The sequence below is a fragment of the Chiloscyllium punctatum genome, chromosome 44 (assembly GCF_047496795.1).
Source record: "Chiloscyllium punctatum isolate Juve2018m chromosome 44, sChiPun1.3, whole genome shotgun sequence".
NCBI lineage: Eukaryota > Metazoa > Chordata > Chondrichthyes > Orectolobiformes > Hemiscylliidae > Chiloscyllium > Chiloscyllium punctatum.
The window spans coordinates 40,391,253-40,407,204 of record NC_092782.1 but is presented as its reverse complement, the minus strand read 5'-3'; the positions used below and the strand labels follow the sequence as shown (position 1 = coordinate 40,407,204).

At 38.3% G+C, this 15,952-nt stretch overlaps 1 protein-coding gene across 3 annotated transcripts in view; it reads right to left on the bottom strand.

Moving 5' to 3' along the window:
- The window catches only part of pus7 (pseudouridine synthase 7), a 57,732-nt gene that overhangs the window by 30,464 nt on the left and 11,316 nt on the right, over positions 1 to 15,952 (bottom strand). For all 3 annotated transcript variants that reach the window (XM_072562716.1, XM_072562718.1, XM_072562717.1), the window contains exons 2-5: positions 13,129 to 13,612; positions 12,088 to 12,172; positions 10,490 to 10,591; positions 8,916 to 9,060 (exon numbers count right to left, since the gene is read on the bottom strand). In XM_072562716.1, the coding sequence (XP_072418817.1) occupies positions 8,916 to 9,060; positions 10,490 to 10,591; positions 12,088 to 12,172; positions 13,129 to 13,493 (697 nt within the window). In that variant the 5' untranslated portion in view covers positions 13,494 to 13,612. The remainder of the gene's footprint in view (positions 1 to 8,915; positions 9,061 to 10,489; positions 10,592 to 12,087; positions 12,173 to 13,128; positions 13,613 to 15,952) is intronic.

Genomic DNA, 15,952 nt, shown 5'->3' with positions numbered 1-15,952 from the left:
TACATAAATGTAGAAGTCTACCTTCTTGATTGGACTGTGCTAATGATGTGCTATTATTCTTCACATGCTTTTGCTTCATCCATAGGAAGTCTTGGAAATATGATTCTGGTCTGACATCTTTTGTAAATTTTGTTTTGCTACAAGTAAACAATTGACTGTCAAAGTAGAATCTGTGATATTAGTTGATATTAATCTTGTTTGACCATGCATCATCCCCTTTCCTAGCTGGAACTATTAGCTTCCCACATATTTAAAACTCCCTATGTCATCCCTTTCACATCACAATTTCAACTTTGGAGCCAGTTCTGAAAAGATTCGAACAATTTTATGAAAGCTTACTACCATAAACGTGAAATAACTGTAGCTTGTGATGATCAGAAGAACTTCTCAAAAGTAGATGAAGTCATGAGTTACTACAATCTACGCCAAATTTGGGATTTCGATTTGAATTAAAACTGTTCAATGAAAATAAAGACAACACTGCAAAACATTAGGATTATGAACCTAAACTGTGTGCACATATTAAATGGAAAATCTGACCTCACAAATTAGCCTTGTAGCTTATCATCATGCAATCAAACAATGAACTGAATGTTATCATATTTTGGCTAAGTGCCAAATTTGTTGAGTTTCTTGGAGAGTTTCTTTCCTTGAGGTCTGGTGAGGTTTCTCACCATAGCATGCCCAATTCACCTCAATAAATCCTACATCACTGCTATCGTGACACACTCAACTGATGCTAACCTGGTTCTATTTCCCACTTACCATTCCTGAAAGACCTCACCGCTGATGGGATATCATTGAATATACCTTTACCCTGCCACAGGCCCACTGTTGGGCACACAGCTTAGCACAATCAAGTCTGGAGCTGCCCTGCATGGTGAATGATATTTGCCAGAAACAGGGCACAGAAAGGGTTACTAGTACTTTGTTTGTAGACAGGGGCCTGGAGGTCTGAGTGAGCAGATGCAGAGCAGGGCCATCCTCCACTCCAGGATCAGCAGTGGACATCATGACACCAGAACCTACAAACTGGGCTGAGGTTGCTCCGCTGGTCAAAACAGCCTCAGTCATATGGAAGAATGCCTAGCGATACAGGAAAAAGATCAATTACCTTCTCCACTCTGTCAAGGTAACACTCATCATCATCCCTCTGCTGCTTCACACTCACTCACTCCCTGTCAGTGTACCCATCTCCCACCAACATCCATGCTCTACAAACTGTCACTCCTACAGGCAACATCTTCCCACCCTTGCTCTCATCCATCTCTACACGACCAATCCTGCATGTCCTTTGTGCTGCCTACTCACTCACTCCAACAACTCACCAATTTTCCCTCACATGCACTGGCAATAGAAGCTGTGCCTCCAATTTGGTCCTCATTCAATCCCTCCATTTCTTTCTTTCCAGAATAAAAGAACCCAAAGTCGGACATAAAGTGCCGAGATGGGTGGTGTGCTCACCAATGTTCCGCTTCTCATCCCTACAGGAAAGTGACCATAACTGCCCCAAGTGGCTGCCCCAAAAGTGATACAGTGGCACAGTAGTTAGTCCTGCTGCTTCACAGCACCAAGAACATGTGTTCAATTCCAACCTTGGATGTCTGTCTGTGTGGGGTTTGCACAGTCTCCCTGGCTCTGTGTGGGTTTCCTCTGGGTGATTCAGTTTCCTTCCTTCACAGTCTGAAGATATGCAGATTAAGTGGATTGGCCATGCTAAAAATTACTTCATGGTGTCTAGAGATGTATAGGTTAGGTGGGTTAGCCATGGTAAAACTCCTCATGGAGTGAGAAGGAGTGAGTATAAAAATGGGATGCATTTTGGAGGGCCAGTGCAGACTCAGTGGCCTCTTTCTGCACTGTCAGGATTCTATTATTCTATGACTGACCATGTCCAAGCCTCTGGACTGAATCTGCAGAATGTGCTTGATTTATTGTACGGGGGGTGCAGCACAGTGGCTCAGTGGTTAGCACTGCTGCCTCACAGCACCAGGGTCCCAGGTTCTATTCCAGCCTTAGGTGACTGTCTGTGTGGAGTTTACACATTCTCCCCGTGTCTGCGTGGGTTTCCACCAGGTGCTCCGGTTTCCTCCCACAGTCCAAAAATGTGCAGGGCAGGTGAATTGGCCATGCTAAATTGCCCATAGTGTTGGGTGCATCATTCAGAGCGGAAATGGGTCTGGGTGGATTGCTCTTCGGAGGGTGTGGACTGGTTGGGCCAAAGGGCCTGTTTCCACACTAGGGAATCTAATCAGGACCTACTGTGAGGACAGCTGAAATTCACAATAAGCATCCTGCCTTTCCACACGTGCAAAAGTCATGTAAGCCTGGAAGCTCTGGCTGAGGGGACACCAAACGGAGGGCAAGGGATGCTACAAGCATAGGCTTGAGGTTAGTGAGCACTGAGAATGCAAGCAAAGAATCTAGACATTCAGTCCAGTCCGATCAGTGAACTTGTACCAGTATTTCAATGCTAGTTGTGTTATACCTAAAGTGCAGCTTTCAAATGCAAGAATATCCTGCAAATGGATTGGGAAAGTATAATGAGGGTCCCGAAAAGTTGTCAGGTGTCAGATGCCAGCACTCATCGAAGCAAGGTACATGCAGCTGGTGACACAGAGTGTGTCCTGAAATGCGATTGCTTGGTGTCTGAGATAGTGGTCCAGAGGACCATACATGAGTTGAAATTGCTAGACTTTCACATCCAGGGTTGCTGACAGTTAGTTTCCACTTTGTATTTAGTAGGATTGGAAGCTACACATTAATGAGGTAAGACTTGCAGTTGTGAAGTCTCTACAAGCAATAATCCCCTAAACAGAGGATTAATAGATGCCCCTTAATAGACATTTTCCTGTGAATAACAAGAACCTTGTCTCACCACTGGAATTCTTGTTCAAAAATGGAATGAATTTCTGAAGTCGAGAAAGATCTCACCCGACTTCTCACACAACTCTCCCATCCTTAGCCTACAGCATTCAGACCCCTATAAAATTCTGCCCCATATATTTTTCTTTAAAAAGTGTTCTCCACATTTCCCTTTGAATGTTCTTTGTGACAAAAATAAAATGTGGAGCAAATATCAATTTTGGTAATCTACAAAAGGTCACAAAGAATCAAAAGGTCAATGGAACTTAGAATAACACAATTTTCTTAGCATCAGAGACATGTGATTTCCCCTTGAAGTAAAATTTCTCCTTCCCATTTACTGTAAAAGCATTACTGTGGGCATGAATTGGCAACTCAATATTCCATGCTCTGACTTTTTAGTATTTCAACTCACAAGCCAATTTTGTTGCAATAGCTTTTAAAATTTTTAATGTGAAGGTAGTTTAGCATAATCCATAAATGTATCCTCTTCAAACACTCTCAATTAATAACCTTCAGTTAAACAAAAATAAATACTGCTATAATAATGATGGAACAGAGCAAATTTATAGCACAGAAAGAGTTGAGTCAGTGGGCTGAAACAAAAATTTTTCAACATGATCCCACATTCCAATTTTAGTGCTTTGTTCTGGAGGTTACAACACTTGAAGTCCTTACTTAAGTATGTTAAGGTGTTTTTCCCGATAGCACTCTTTTCAGTAAACTCAGGGCTCGCACTAATTTTCTAATTTTTCTTCAAATTACTTTAAAAATCAATGGCCTCTACGCAAAGGAAATCATGAAATAAAAAAAATCTTGATTCCTCAAAATTTACTTCAATTATGTTTCCCTTCAGCCTTCTCTGAGCTAAAGAAAACAATCATAACCTATCCAATCTTGCCTAATACCTAATATTATTCACCTGCAAACATCATTGCAAATCTCCTTCAAGCCTGTGCCATACATTCACTGATGGATAAACATGCTTGGATTTGAAGAGAATTGTACAAAGCATAAAAAATGTAGTCTACCTATCGTTTACTATATATTCTAGTGCAAACTTATACCTAAGCTCTGGCTAATAAAGGTATTCCATACAGGTCGTTCTGGTACAATGTGAATTGGCTATAATGTGATTGACAAATTGTGGACGCTGTTTGGATAAAGCAAACTTTCTACTGAACAGGCATAGCAATTTTCTATAGCAATCTTCTAAACCATGATTTTACGTAGCGGTTTTCTATAGCGCAAGATTGTAGAGGAACACAACTGTCGCATTATAGCAGAACAATCTGTATTCCTTCTTAAACACTTTGTCTACCTATCCTGTCACCTTCACAAATTTGCATTCCAAGATCGTTCTGTTCCTTTACACTTATGGTATCCTACCATTTATTGCATATTCCTTTGACTTGTTTGTCTTCCCAATGAATTATTCACACTTCTCTAGTTTGGAGGGTAGTCACCACATACTTGCCCACTGATCAATACATTTATGTTTTTCTGTTGTTCTGCAGCTTCTTTCCTCACTGTCAAACATGTACTTTTTTTTAATAAACATTTTAAATAGAACTTTTACTTATTTTTCAAACTGAGCTCTAAGTCCTGGTGCAGTTATCAAGTGACCTTCACCACCAAATTTCTGTGGCTCAACTGCATTGCAGATATGCTTTCAAACTTATTACCAAGTTCAGAGAACAGTGAGAGTTATTAATTATGCAAATGATTCTAATTCTGCTTTTGATTTAGCATTTGATGTATGTTGCTGGCTAAGTTATTGACCAAACCAAGAGTCACACTTAATTGATAAAATCAAAACAATCACACTTCCTACAATAGATAATGAAAATATCTTCACCTTATTAAAGTCATATTTGATCATATTTGCTGTTCTAACAAAAACAGCTCAAAACAGAAATCATAAAACATCATGAAAATAACACAATAACGATTCAGCACGTGGCAGTCGACATGCCTAATCCCACTAACTAGCCTAATCCCACTTTACAGCATTCTGCAGAGCAAAGTACTTTTTAAATGTGTTAAGGATTGCTTCCCCTATCCCTCTTTCAGCTTGATTTCCTGATCTTTACTACCCTTTAATTCCTTTCAAAACCTCCTGACTTTTACCCTAAATCTTACCTCCAATTATGGCTCTGTTAACCAAGGATATCAGGGCCTTCCTATCCATTCTATCTGGAGCCCTATAATTTTGTACACCTCAATTAGATGTTACTCTCCACCTCCTCTATTCAAAACAAAATCCTGAGCTTATACAATCTTGCTTCATTACTAAAATTATTTAACACAGACAGTGTTCTCCAAGATCTCTTCTGTAACCTCTCTAGTGTTACATCTTTTCCACAGTAGTGACTGAAACTGCACTGCGACATAGAGTCATCGTGATGTACAACATGGAAACAGACCCTTCAGTCTAACTTGTCCATGCTAACCAGATATCTTAACCTAATCTAGTCCCATTTGCCAGCACTTCGCCCATATCCCTCTAAACCCATCCTATTCATATACCCATCCAGATCTCTTTTAAATGCTGTAATCGTATCAGCTCCACCACTTCCTCTGGCAGCTCATTCCATACACGCATCACCCTCTCTGTGAAATGTTGCTCCTTAGGTCCCTTTTATATCTTTCCGCTCTCATCCTAAATCTATGCCCTCTAATTCTGGACGCCGACTCCAGGGAAAAGACCTTGTTTATTTATCCTGTACATACCCCTCATAAGTTTATAAACCTCTATAAGGTCACCCCTCAGCCTCTGACGCTCCATGGAAAACAGCCCGAGCTTATTGTCAGTATAAGTCCTGCTCTGATTTGCTTTTCTAAAATACAGCACCTTGCATTTATCTAAATTAAACTTCATCTGCCACTCCTCAGCCCATTGGCCCATCTGATCAAGATCGTGTTGTACTCTGAGGTACCTTCTTCGTTGTCCACTACACCTCCAATTTTGGTGTCATTTGCAAACTTACTAAATTCACATCCAAATCATTTATATAAATGATGAAAAGCATTTGAACCACTACCGATCCTTGTGGCACATCACTGGTCATAGGCCTCCAGTCTGAAGAGCAACCCTCCACCACCACCCTCTGTCTTCTACCTTCAAGCCAATTCTATATCCAAATGGCTAGTTCTCCCTGTATTCCAGGCAGCATCCGAAGAACAGGAAAATCGACGTTTCGGGCAAAAGCCCTTCATCATTGTTTTTACCTCCCCGTATTCCATCAGATATAACCTTGCTAATCAGTCTCCCATGGGGAACCTTGTCGAACGCCTTACTGAAGTCCATATATATCATGTCTACCCCTCTGTCCTCATCAATCCTCTTTGTTACTTCCTCAAAAACTCCATCAAGTTCTTGAGACATGATTTCCCACACACAAAGCCATATTGGCTATCCCTAATCAGTCCTTGCCTTTCCAAATACATGTAAATCCTGTCTCTCAGGATTCCCTCCAACAATTTGCCCACCGCTGACGTCAGGCTCACAGGTCTATAGTTGCCTGGCTTTTCCTTACCACCTTTCTTAAATAGTGGCACCACATTAGCCAACCTCCAGTCTTCCGGCACCTCACCTGCGACTATTGATGATACAAATATCTCAGCAAGGGGCCCAGCAATCACTTTCCTAACTTCCCAGAGTTGTTCGGTACATTTGATCAGGTCCTGGGAATTTATCCACTTTTATGTATTTCCAGACATCCAACACCTCTTCCTCTGTAATATGGACATTTTTCAAGATGTCACCACCTATTTCCCCACATTCTATATCATGTGCTTCTCTACAGTAAACACTGATGCAAAATACTTGTTTAATATCTCCCCCAGCTCTTGCGGCTCCACACATCGGCTGCCTTGCTGATCTTTGAGGGGCCCTATTCTCTCCCTAGTTACCCTTTTGTACTTAATGTATTTATAAAATCCCTTTGGATTCTCCTTAACACTATTTACCAAAGCTATCTCATGTCCCTTTTCTGCCCTCCTGGTTTCCCTCTTCAGTATATTCCTACTGCCTTTATACTCTAAGGATTCACTCAATCTCTGCTGTCTTTACCTGACATATGCTTTCTTCTTTTTCTTAACCAAACCCTCAATTTCTTTAGTCATCCAGCTTTCCCTACTCCTACAAATGTTCCTTTCACCCTGACAGGAATATACTGTCTCTGGACTCTCGTTATCTCATTTTTGAAGGCTTCTCATTTTCAAGCCATCCCTTAACCTGCGATCATCTGCCCCCAATCAGCTTTTGAAAATTCTTGCCTAATACTGTCAAAATTAGCCTTTCTCTAATTTAGAACTTCAACTTTTAGATCCAGATCCAGTGTTTTACACATTTTTAATCAACCTGTTTAGATGCGTGATGATACATGTAGAGTTGTTGAGCCATAACAGGCTACAACACAGAAAAAGCCCTTTGTTTTTCACTCGTGCAGATTTGATAAGCCAATCAACTAAGTACTCTAATTCCATTTTCTAGCACTTGGTCCATAGCCTGAAAACCTTGGCAGCATTACTGCATGTCTGAATACTTTTTAAATGTTGAGAGTTTCTTATTCTAAGACCATGGTAGGCACGGAGTTCCACTTTCCCACTAATCTCTGAGTGAAAACATTTTCTTACTCACATCTCCTCTAAAATCCTGCTCCTTACCTTAAATCTATGGCTCCCTGGTCAGTGACTTCTCAACCAAGGAAAGAAGTTACTTCCTGATCACTCTATCTATGCCCCTCATAATTTTATACATCTCAATCATGTAGAGTTGAATTCTTATATTGCCCTTAATGGATTTTTATGTAAATCAATATGGAGAACACAGCTGATTTACTGGCAGTAGTTAATAGATGGAAAAGACACCAAGTGGCTTGGTTCAAGTCCCACCTGCTCCAGAGATATGCAATAACTTCTCTGAAAAGACTGATTAGAAAAACAAAGTTCTGTAAAAACAAACTGAAAAAATACCAAAAGTGATTTGGTGATGGGAAAAAAAACCTTTCACCTGTGTGAAACAGCATTTCTGGATATTAAAAATGCTGACTTCCTTGGAAGGGTTCTCGTGTAGTGGTAGTGTCTCTACCAGTGGACCAAGAGACCGGGATTCAAGTCTCACCTTTATAATTGAGTCCCTTCATTAACAAATTTACTGCTTCTCTATTCTTACTGCCAAAATAGACAAATTCACATTTATCCAAATTATATTCCGACTGCTAAACAGGACATGTACCAGAGTGCATATATATCACTCTTCTTGAAAGATTATCAGAAGAGATGTGTACAACCACACCTAGTGAAAAATATACCCATTTTGTCATAAACTTACCAATAGACCAGCATAATTCAGTATCAGCATGGCCTTAGTGAACATAATTTGAATTAGCACTTAAATATTAAATGGCACTAAATACTATGCCTTCAGGAGTACAAGGATCTGCAACACCAAAGGTGTTGTACAATTTGTTGTATATCTTCCATTTTATTTTGCTGTTAATTCAAAATCTAGAACCATGCTCATAATTACTGTTCAGCCACCAGCACAAATTGCATACCTCAGGTTAAGATCTAGCAGTGCGAAATACCATAAATTTGTGAGAGATGTTGGTTTAAAAAAATACCCATGCGTGAGCAAGGAAAAAAAATACATGCAGGGTGCATGCAAAAGCTGTCATGAAAAACATACAGAATTTTGGACTATCAGTAATACGATGCATTCTGAAAATAGCATAAAGAAAATTATCATCTAAAATGTCACAAAATAACTTTTGATAGAGAACAAACAAGAATATTCAGTTTGAAAATTTCAAAATAAAAAAAGAGAAATATTCAAAACAGATTAACTCATCAAAAAAAGGCAGTGTTTCAAGTTAGCACATGAACATTTTCTTATGAAGACAAGTTTAATTTTTAAAGTTAAAAGTTTTTTGAACTTGCCAGCACACCAACATTGAGTTTCAGTTGTTTCATTAAAAAACATAACTTTAGGAAATTTACCAAAGTGTCAAATCCATGGAGATCATCCACTGGATAAAACTTACTTGCCAATGCAGTCTTCCCAGCAACATGGTAGGCTACAATAATTTTTTTTCCATCTCTTTCTTCAGTTTTAGTCTCTAGTCCAGGAAATAAACTTTTCACGGCCTGATGGATAATTGTTCTTTTTTCTTTAGTATCTTCAACTAGCTGTTTAAAAAGAAAATCTTTGAGGTATTGAAGATGAAAAGAGTGAGAAACAGAGGGGAAAATAAGTCATCAACAGGATTAAGTTGGTAAAAGGATTAAAATGAAGCAAAAAGACAAATATATAACCTCAGTTAGTAGTAATATTGTCTAACTCTAACTTTGTAAGCATTTTTACAAAGAAGTTGTCAAGTTAACAAGCAAACTCCTCCAGCCACTAGCAGTAGAAATAATTAAAACCTCCTTTTATCGGCTGCAAGTGACACCTTGGAGAAAAAATGTTTTGAAAGAAAAGAAGTTTTATTTTCACCAAATAAAGACAGAATAAAAATTGAGTTTTTGCAGCCTTATTTTCTTGTAACTTATTTGTTAACTGTTGCAGAATGAATAGCAAAAAAAGCAACACTGTGCCTAAAAAGTGTTCAATTGCTTAGTGGTATAAACTTGAATATCTTACAATTCCTTAACAGCAAATTGCATTTATATAGTGCCTTTATTGCAAAAGAACACCTCAAAGTGCTTCAAAGAAGTGTTATTTAAAAAAAGGAAATTTGATATACAGCCATAAAAGGAACTATGAGAACAGTTGGCCAATAGTTTGATTAAAGATGTCAATTTCAAGAAGTCTTTTCTAAAGGAGGAAAGAGAGATTGTGGTGGGGTTATTGAGAGAGGGAATTCCACAGCATATGATCTAAATAAATGAAAGTATAATCATCAATGTTGAGCATTAAAATCTGGGATGCTCTTAGAAGACTGTGGCACTGGAGAAGATGAGAGACAGGGAGAGAAACAAAACTATGGAAGAACTTGAGAACAAGGATAAGATGTAATAATTGTGTCTTCGTTTAGCAACCCGTTAGACTAGATGAACCAACACAGGTTATAGAATTCAAAATTAATAAACTTGGACTAAACAAATAATACACACATAATCAGGCTAGTGGTCACCATAATATAAAAAGAAGATTGATTTCTAAATTGATTACGAAAACTGAGAAATTACAGCTATCAAGAAAGACTGAACCTGCATGGTCTTCTTTTTCTTCAGAAATAAGACTACGTGGGTGACTGAGTAGAGGTCTTTAAAATTTTGAATAGATTAGGCAGGGTCAAATTAGAGAGACTGTCTCCACATGTGGAAGAATCAAAGACTGGAGACTAATATATATTACATATGTGAGTTCTTAATAACTATGGAAATAAGCAGAAATTTCTATACTTAGAGAGTGAAACTCAATACCACAGGAAGTGGTTTCGGTAAATTTGATTATATGCTTTCGAAAAAAAATCTAAGTATGATGTGCTAAAAGGTAGCGGTGGGAACGATGGAAAGGGAAATGGTTCATGTGGAGCATATAAACACCAGCACAGAAAGCTGAACAAAATGGCTTGTACATTCTATATAATTCTGACGAAACTTATCTTTATACCTCTATTACAACAGAGTCTTCCTTATTCTTAAAGTGTTGAAGATCTTCTAAATGCTGCTTGTCTTCATCAGACAAAATGGAAAAAATGTCCTCCGAAGGTTCCTAGAAGGTCATTAAAGATGTCATAAAGTTTAGTCATATAGAGATATTTACCCAAGGGTCACAGGAAGGTGGGGGAGGTGGTGGGCAGAACAAGAGGAGAAAAAATCAAAATAAAGAAACATTTTTTTTTCCCCCTCTGGCCATCTACTATATAAAGACTCTCCTCACAGCATGCATCTTCCGTTGCTAACAGCACAGAATTCCTTCCAATAGGAATTTTAGACTTTCTACAATTTGTAAAAAATGCATGGTGTCTATCACTGCAATCTTCCTTTTGTGGGAAATGTGCTGCCTTCGTTTGCCACCTCTTATGAGTGTCATGAGCAATCACTGCATGGACAACTGTGCCTCCATGTGCAAGAGGCAGTACACACTGGTGCCCAAAAATATCCAAGGTAGACATTTGGAAATGAATTTTAAAGTGGGGTGAAATCAGTGAGTGAAAACTATGTTTGCTACATGTTAAAACTAATTTTCTTCACCAATTCGGAGATGCCGGTGTTGGACTGGGGTGTACAAAGTTAAAAATCACACAACACCAGGTTATAGTCCAACAGGTTTAATTGGAAGCACACTAGCTTTTGGAGCGATGCTCCTTCATCAGGTGATTCAGGTAACTCAGGTGGACTATAACCTGGTGTTGTGTGATTTTTAACTTTGTACACCCCAGTCCAACATCGGCATCTCCGAATCATGACTACTATCGACACCACTAACTGCCGGCTTAAAGTGGAGAGGATCTCCAAGAAGATTGCACATATCGACAGAATCACCTGATGAAGGAGCGTCGCTCCGAAAGCTAGTGTGCTTCCAATTAAACCTGTTGGACTATAACCTGATGTTGTGTGATTTTTAACTTTCTTCACCAACTTATGGTCTCTCCTGGACAAGTTCTGACCAAAAACTACACATGCCATAATTGCTGAGTTACTGAACATCTAAGTCATACAAACATAAATAAATTGAATGCTCGGTATGTTGAAAAAAAATGATTTCAATATTAAACAAACAACTTGATAAAAATAAGAGATTTGGCATCAAAAGGACTAACTTCATCTGTAGACAATATACTGACATAGTGTGCTTGCTGTGCACTTCTTTGTAAAATACATGGCTAAGCATGCTACAGCTCCCCTATATAAGTGGATCGTTTCTGTATCATTTCCTCTCAGTAGCCTATTGTGCCTTCAAGTCCATTGTCCATCTGATAAACATACAATTATAAATTCCACTTAAATTCTTCCAATTTAAATACTGCAGCTTTCAAAACAAAATTTAGAGAACTTTCCTGAAGAGAAGACTTGTTGTTGTCACCCATACAGTTAGATGCATAGTTATCACTGCAAATTAGTTGATTTATTGTGGAAGCTCAGTGGGTTGTTGCTATTCAGTTAATATGCAATGTTCAGTTCTCTTCCATGCAATTTCATTAATTTATCTGAAATGTTATTTTGCCACCCAAAATCCTCAGCACAAAACACAGAATTATTTCTTACCTCATCATTAGCTGGTACAGACAAATCATCCAGAACAACTATTTTGCCATCCTTGTTTATTTCATGAACAACAAAATCTGAATACCTATTTAAGAAAAAGTAGAAGCGATTCAGAAAAGTTCCAATTTTTAAAGAAGTGAACAAGGATACAATTAATTAAATTAGACAAGGAATGTCAACACCTATGATATATAATTCAATAACATGTTAAGTTATGATTCAAAACAATATGTGAATTCAATGAAAATACTTTTAATTGGTCAGACTGGCAGTAGGTTTGGATCCTAACGTTGGAGTGAAAATTCACAAAGGATATTTTACTGTAGAGATTAATGCCTCGATTGGAATAAATGAATTCATGATAGTTCCTAGTTTGAGCTCAATTTGTTTCATGGAATAGTCTACTTCAAATCAACAGTAAGTTTCAGTTAGACTTGCTGAGAATACACTTTAGACAGCACTTAAAGAAATTCATCAACTGAAAAATAGATTAACTGTACTGAAATGCTATGGGTTTTAAACTTGAGAACAACAGGTGCCTAACAGGTTTAGTTATTCATCAACAGATCTGGTATATCTGCATCATCTTGCCTTCATCAAACTCACCAACTGTTCTAGCATCATTCTAGATGCAAATATAACCTCAGGCTCCTTTTCTCTGGGCTCAATAAAGTACACAAATGTTATAATGAACTCTTCAGTTACCATTGATTTCTACTCAACACAAAAGTCAAAGTAATATTTTTATTTTGCAGAGTAATATTTTTAGCTGCATTGCTGCAGTATTTAATGGGAAAATGAAGGTTATTTTTTAGAAAATGTTATTATAACTTAATTAAGGATATTTCAACTTAGAACTGTGGTGATCAAACTATTTCAATGCATCTAATTTGATTTTTTATTAGCTTGTCAGGCAACAGCAGCAAATATGTTCAACTGACATTAAAACTAATTTAAAGAAAGCGCTAATGATTTCACACAAAAGAATATGAATTTAACTGCCATTTCATTTAAATCCACTTCAACGAAACACAGCTTTACCTTTCCTTTAGAATTCCTGAGAAACCTTGGTGAGTGCTGACAAATTTTGTGATTCCAACATCTTGCTCAACTAAGCCATATTTCATCATATCAGCAAAACTGTCTCCATCACCTTCTTCATCTTCCTCAAACACAGCATTGTCTATTTCTTCCACACCTTCTTTCTCTGTATTCTCATCTGGTATAGAAGGAACTGCTTGCAAACCACCTTCAAGTATTTCAGCATGCTTATTAATACCAGACTGATCTGAAGATATACCAGGTTCTGAAAGCTTGATCCTTTTGCACTGTTCAGTTTTGGTTTGTTCTTCATCACTGAGCAGAGGATGCTTCTTCGCTAAATTATTTGCTTCCTCCACTTCCATTTTGTTCAAGGCTATGCAGACAGAACAAATTTTTCAAAATGATTCCATATATTTGTTGATTGATGGACCTTCAGGGGCACATAGTAGAATATCTTTATAAAAACTAGTGTCCCAAAATCCTGAAGAAGAAAAAAAATTACAATCAAAAATCCAACAACATGTTCAGTAATTACAAGGAGATGGAACAAATTTAAGGCTAAAAATTTTGAAGTGGAGGTGCCAGTGTCGGACTGGGGTGGACAAAGTTAAAGATCACACAATACCAGGTTATTGTCCAACAGGTTTATTTGGAAGTACAAGCTCGCAGAGAGCTGCTCCTTTGTCAGGTAGCTAGTGGGGTAGGATCATAGGACACAGAATTTATAGCAAAAGGTCAGAGTGTCATACAATTGGTGCGATATATTGAACAGACCTAGATTGCTGTTTAGTCTTTCATCTTTTAAATTGGGTTGCAAGTTTTGATTCATTAATATGTAAATCCCAGAACTTCTTTCAAGTCATATTCCTGAGATAACTTGAGGTTTTATAAAGAAAGGTGACATCTCAAGTCAGAAAATGCATTAAAGGTGTGAGGCTTGAGTCTGTGTGTATTCCAAACTTGAGTCAATGTATTTGCAAATACAATTTTGCAAATGCAAATTCACCCCATAGATTTGTATGTGTGCATACATGCACGTGAGGGAGAGGGTGTGTGTATGAGGGAGAGGGAGAGGGAGAGAATGTGAATGTGTGCGTGTGACTGTGTGCGCGCGCGCATACTTGATAGTGTGTGCGCATGAGTGGGATGGAGTATATGCCTGTGAGTCAGACACGACCCACCATGTATGCGGCAGGTACTCATGTGACTTGGCCAACGTTGTCTATCTCTTACGCTGCAGGGAAATGTGCCCTGAGGCATTGTACACTGGCGAGACAAAGCAATATGCTACGACAACGGATGAATGGACACCGCGCTACAATTATCAGATAGGGATGTTCCCTCCCAGTCAGGAACACTTCAGCAGTCAGGGACATTCAGCCTCAGATCTTCAGGTCACCGTCCTCAAGGTGGACTTTGGGATACGCAACAATCCACAGTGGCTGATGGCCAAGTTCGGTACCCATGAGGATGGCCTTAACCGGTACCCTGGTTTCATGTTGCACTACAGATGACCCCTAATACTTTATACACTCTCTCACACACACACACACACACACACACACACACACATAGACCCTGTCTCATACTCACGGTCTCTCTCAGACACGTATACACACACACACACACACTCCATTACACTCTAGCACACACTCATTCAGATGCACGTTCCCTCACAAATTTCTCCCTCACATGCACGCGCACACACGTAAGTCTATGGGGTGAATGTGCATTTGCAGAACTGTATTTGCAGATACATTCTGTTTTGTTCAGAAAGCACACAATCTGTAGACAGTCAATCCATGTGACATTTTATAAATTCCTACTTTGCAAATAGAACCAGTCTGACTCAAGACTGGGATACAGACAGACTCTAACCTCACATCTTTAATGCATTGTCGGTGCTGAGATGTCACCTGTGTGATAAAACCTTGTTATCTCAGAAATGTGACTTGAAAGAAGTTCTGGGATTTACATATTAATGAATCGAAACCTGCAACCCAATTTAAAAGATGAAAGATTTAACAAAAGTTATTAAATTAGATTTAAGCTTCCTCTAAAAAGCATCTGAAATAATAATAGAAGTTAGAATAATAGTGTCAACAACAATAGAATATTGAAGGATATTAGGAATTCTTAAGTGTTCATGTTGAAATAATTCCAACTTCAAATGCTCATAGTTCAAGGACAGTGAAACATTTCAATGTGCAAAGATAAAGGTTTAAAACACACTTTGAGTTTTTAAACTTCACCTGTACTTTACATCAGATGTCATAAAGTGTTTTTAAATGCATCTACATCTTCTCAAAACACTTTTTTGTAAGGAGCAAATAGCGTTACTTCTTTCTACCTGCCCTCATTTCTAGCTCATGGACAAACACGTCTTAATGGAACAACCCAAGAAGAATATTGGTACTGAGAAGTGTACGTGGTTCTATTTCCTTCTTTGAAGCATACCAAGAAAAGTGAAATCAAGTGACACCCAGACATTCGCACATGTGGACATCAGAAAAAGCAACTTGGTTTTAAGTTGCTTGCTTCCTTCTTGTGAGACAGAATTTATTCACAATCTCAAAAAAATGCAATTGAGCAAAAACAAAGGCAATCCAGTACTAAGATTACTGTTTTTAAGATTCTAGAAGGAAGCAAATAATGTAGGTTGTAACCAACCATTTCACTTTATTCAAAACAGTAGAGATTGAGGTGGTGGTGAGAAAATGGTGAAATTTGGCTAGCTAGCACTGAGTTCTGGAGCTTTAATGTCATGCTAAAACTACACAAAGCGCACTTTGAATATTGTGTACAGTTCTGGTCGCCCCAT